The sequence below is a fragment of the Triticum aestivum genome, chromosome 7B (genome assembly GCF_018294505.1).
Source record: "Triticum aestivum cultivar Chinese Spring chromosome 7B, IWGSC CS RefSeq v2.1, whole genome shotgun sequence".
In the NCBI taxonomy this organism is placed as follows: Eukaryota; Viridiplantae; Streptophyta; class Magnoliopsida; order Poales; family Poaceae; genus Triticum; species Triticum aestivum.
Window position 1 is genome coordinate 410596883 of NC_057813.1, and position 4787 is coordinate 410601669.

The 4787-nt window shown below is 45.4% G+C and overlaps 1 protein-coding gene across 1 annotated transcript; it reads right to left on the reverse strand.

Annotated features, from left to right (window-relative positions):
* Window positions 1-1319: 1319 nt before the first annotated feature.
* Window positions 1320-3922, reverse strand: LOC123161738 (uncharacterized). Its single transcript, XM_044579540.1, has 2 exons — window positions 3621-3922; window positions 1320-2450 (listed from the first exon to the last, which is right to left on the reverse strand). Exon 2 carries the CDS (start codon window positions 2413-2415, stop codon window positions 1552-1554), a length of 864 nt encoding a protein of 287 aa, XP_044435475.1. The 5' UTR covers window positions 2416-2450; window positions 3621-3922; the 3' UTR covers window positions 1320-1551.
* Between the last annotated feature and the right edge of the window lie 865 nt (window positions 3923-4787).

Here is a 4787-nt window from a genome sequence, read left to right on the forward strand (position 1 = left end):
TTTATGTGTAGGGCCCACCTCCTGTTTCCTTTGTATAGTTGAGGTTGTGGCCCAACTCTGTACTTATATATACATGTCTGGTGCACCGATCAATACATCGAGATTGCACAGCCCATAACTTATCCTTCTACAATATGACTGTCATATTCTTCATGCCCAAATTCCAACTCAAATTTCCGAGCGAAATCACCCCAAGGCCACTCACGATGACGAGAACGTTTGAGCGTTTGCCTGATACAGAGAGGTACCTCCTGATACATGTCAAAGTAGGTGATGGCCAAGTCGATCCAGAGACGGGGGTTGGTGCCCGGAGAAGGAGGAAAGTCATGCTTGGGCGGCTTGACGGCGTACTCCCAGTCGCGATCTGGTACCAACTCCCGGCGTCGATCCCTGGGAAGCTCGTGTCATGTGCCACCTCTGCACGCGGATCACTCTGTTCCAACGGTTAACCCCATGTCGTGACGCAGCCCATGGCCGCTGGTGGTTCCTCCGGTGTCTCCGGCAACGAAGACTTGTTGTTGGCGAGGCGGAGGTACCTGGACTTGTGATGGGCGGGTCGCCGACGACATGCCGGTCTCCATGGTGACGCCGGTCGCCGACTTGTGATGGGCGGGTCGCCGACGACATGCCGGTCTCCATGGTGACGTCGGTCTCCATGGGACAAGGCGCTCAGCTTGCCGCACCCCAATCCTGCGTGGCTTCAAATTTGCTTGCTCAAACTCGTCGTGCGGAGCTCCACTGAATTGTACGTATTTCGTGAGCGGCACCGCCAACTAGGGCTGACTCTGCCCCATTGCGGTGACTACCAATTGCGTATGCGCAGAGGGCTTGCCGTGCTATGCACCCCTCCTGCAAATCCAACCAACCTAGCTAGTAATTTTGCACGAAATATTACCGAAACAAAATTTGCACCCATCGCGGTGGAATTTTACGGTCGGATCGTGCGTTCTAGATACCAATTGTAGGGTTCTCGGTATGATATGAGCAGAGAGACCCCTTTTTTTTAACAATTGCAGAGCAGAGAGGCTCGGTGGAGAGATGAGGGATGTACAGCTCGACGATTGTAGGGTTCCGACGTTTTCATTCATCAACGATAACCAGAGTACAGCTCGACCTGCGTTTCACACCTCACTCGACTCGGCTCGCACGCCTCACATCCATACACCTTCACTTTAGCCACTGATTTGTGGGTCCGGTGCCACCTGGACGTCGTCCACCCACGCCTCTGACCTGGACAACGGTGGCAACCCCGGCAGTAGCTGCACCGGAGCTAGCAATATGTGCAGTCGCAGCGTCGACGTTTACCTTAAGGTAGCACATTGATCTATTCAAAAATCCATTTCTATGCGAGTGTTCTTACAATGGATCTTATTTCACAGAGCGGATCGAACGATAGCTTTCTAATTTTCTACTTAAAAGCATTTTTAACATGAGTTGCATTTTCAGTTCTAAGTTACAACAGAGCATCGAACCATTCGAGGGATATGCACACGGCTGCATCACTGAACCGACTAGCATCAAAACATCTAACAAACCGAAACACAGTTGAGATCAAGAAAACATCTCAAACTGACCGGGCTTGCAGAGACAGTCAATAGCATGGATTAATTTTCTCCGGGGTCCTACGGCAATAAGGCCCATCTCTTTCAGTTGGTTCATTGTAAGGGAGACCATCTGATACATCCCAATACCTTCACTGTCCAATATTTTGACAAACCATCCAAGACCGCAAGTCAAAAGCCAATTCCTCAGCCCACCAAACCGAGCAACACGTCTCTGAAGAAGTCGTGCTCGCAGTACCTTATTTGTGACATTTGAAGAAATAACTGGCAGCCCAGGATCATACATGTTTCCGAGTGGACTTGTTGCTTTCTCTGTGGCTTGATGGGACAATCCTTCAACACCATGATCTGCATGTTTAGTCCATTCAGACCTTACAACAGGGGCAGCAGCACTTCGTGACGATTCTCCCTTCATCTTTGCATCATCTTGATGAACAATTTTTTCAGAAGAGCAAGTTCGAGCTTTCTTGATATTGATGCCGACGCCAAGGCCCTCCAAAGATTTCTTCGTAGAAAAATGTTTTGGATGCTTCTTTGTGGCAGCATTGCAGTTTCTCCTGCTCATTCTTGGTAGGCTAACTTGTCTAGAACTTAACTTGAGTGTGCCAACTTGAGGGCTTGCAGCCGCAGGTGATAGTGGAGGGATCAATATGGTGATCCGCTGTTTCTTGACTATAACCCAATTATCGTCCTCATCAACTATATTCACTGACCGTGATGGATCAATGGAAACCACTGAAGGTGGTTCCTTAACATCCATAGCTGACATAGCTACTGGTCTGTTCATAAACTGATGAACCTCTGAATGTGGCTCCTCATCATCGATACCAGACATGGTTAGCACTGTGTTCATGAACTACCTTTCAATGCAACTCATAATCTCATTTACTGCAATAAGGCAAAAGAAACAGCAATTGAGCATTTATATTTCCATATATTGTACAGTGTTGAAATGTAAAATACATCTCGCGAAAAATGTGAAATACATGCAATTACAAAATGTGTATATCAAGACTTTGGTATAATAATATATGCAACATATTACCTTACGAAACAGCATACTGTATATGATAGAGAGAGAAGAACGTAGTGAAAGCAAGAGTGTAACATATTATGAGGTCAAAAAATAAAGAGTGTATCATATTATGCAACAAGCAGCACCTGCCCAGGAATGAGTCACCTACAATTTCATCCAGGTTACAAAATAAGAGGGAGAGGGTATCCATCACAAAAACAAAATACCCGATCAGTTTCTGCAGCTTAAAAGAGGTACCAAAATATATTAGTCAAGTAAAGTTGTACTAAATCGGCGACACTTATTTTGGGACGGATGGAGTACTTGATTTTGCAAAAAAAAAAAATTATCCTCCCCCAGGCAAGGGTCTGCATTTCTTACAACAAAAGATCAACGGAAGTGTCCAATTGTGGCCGAACTATAATTCAGTAGTTCAGAAGGCAACCAGCCAATGTCAAATTGGAGCAATTAGCAACTGGTAGTATCATGTAGCAGTATTATGAAGGGGAATCAATGAATCACTAACACCCACAAGATCAGGAACATCGACAGGCACCGACTAAATGATGGGACGGGGAATTCAGTTAAAGCCACACATATTTTTCAAAAAATAATCTCTAATACCACCCGGGCAAAAAATCCTATGGGGGGCAACTCAAATCAAACTCGTGTGCATTCATTTCCTCTTGGTCAACGATCGCCTAGATGAACTTCATGTCTTTTATTTAACTGGTGTTTTGCTTGCTCTAGTTCGTAGTCTTTGTGAGCTGATTTCCTCAGCCACAGCACAGAAATAATCCCCAAACAAGCCAGGGTTCTTTACCAACAAACAGAGAGAAAACAATCTGCTCGCCATCGTCACAGCAGATCGTGTGGACAGCGGCGGAGCCAGGATTGGAGCAAGCAAAATGTACCCGTGACAAATTATAAAATAGAATCTGGCTCAATTGCAGAATTATAAGGTAGATTGAATTTGAACTCTTCGTCTCGATGGGGAATGGAGATGAAATCTCTTGATCTGCTATTCAAGCATAGGAAATCACCTTGCTCCTGACGCTGTCTGGAGCAGCCGGAACTGCGAGGAGCAGCTGCGCAGCCGCGCGGACCCGCGCGACAAGCCGGTGGGGAACGCGTCGGCGAGCGACGAGCTGGACCAGCAGGGCCGTCGCGGAGGCGGGGGGCGACGGCGCGACGCAGCAAGATGCTAGGGCGGCGCGGCGGCACGGCCGAGCAGAGGCGGGGCAGCGTGACGCGTGAGACAGTGAGGCACTGAGGCGTGACCCTTTTCTCTTCGTTGACAGTAGAGTGAGCTCGGTGCCGCAGCGAGGAAGAGCTAGAGATTGCAGCCGTCGAGCGTTCCGTCCATCACCCCAGATCCGATTGATCAATTTCTTTTCGAAAAAACTAACACCCACACGTGTGACATGTTGCACATCGTCCACACGTCTTTTTTACCATTTATTTTGCCACATGTGAACAGACGATATCAGCAGAAATCTTTTTGGTTTTCGGCTTAAAAATATTTTATCTCTTAATTAAAAAATCAAATTAAAAATTCGTTTTCACCATTAAATCCGTCTCGACGAGATCTTCAAAACTAGACCCCATGTTGATATGTTTCGACAAAAATAAATTTTGCCCAAAAGTTGCCATTATGTTTACACTGTAGTTGTCATAGGGCTTAGACTAAAGTTGCCATGTGGCAATTTCAGTTGTAGAGCATGGCAATTTTAGTATTTTGATGATGGCAACTCCAGTATTTTGACCATGAAAATTATTTTTTGTAGGAACCATGGCAATTTTAAGTGCATGTAGCATGGCAATTTTAATTTATGGTTCATGGCAAGTCTAATTTCTTAATTTCCCGTTTTATAAATGTCAAAAATTACTTTTAAATGTAGAAGAAAATAGCTGAAACATATCACGGCAACTTCAGTGTAAACACCATGGCAATTTATGTGCAATAGACATGGCAACTTTTAACCCAATTTTTTTTCATCGAAACATTTCAACATGGGATCTAGTTTCGAAGATCTCGTCGTGAGAGATTTAATAGTGAAAACGGATGTTCAATCGGATTTTTCCTTTAAGAGATAAAACATTTTAAAACTGAAAATCCAAAAAGATTCCTACATGCATGCATGCGGTGACATAATGCAGTCTGTGTGTTATAGGGCATGTGGGCAGGTTTCACTCCCACCACACGTGTG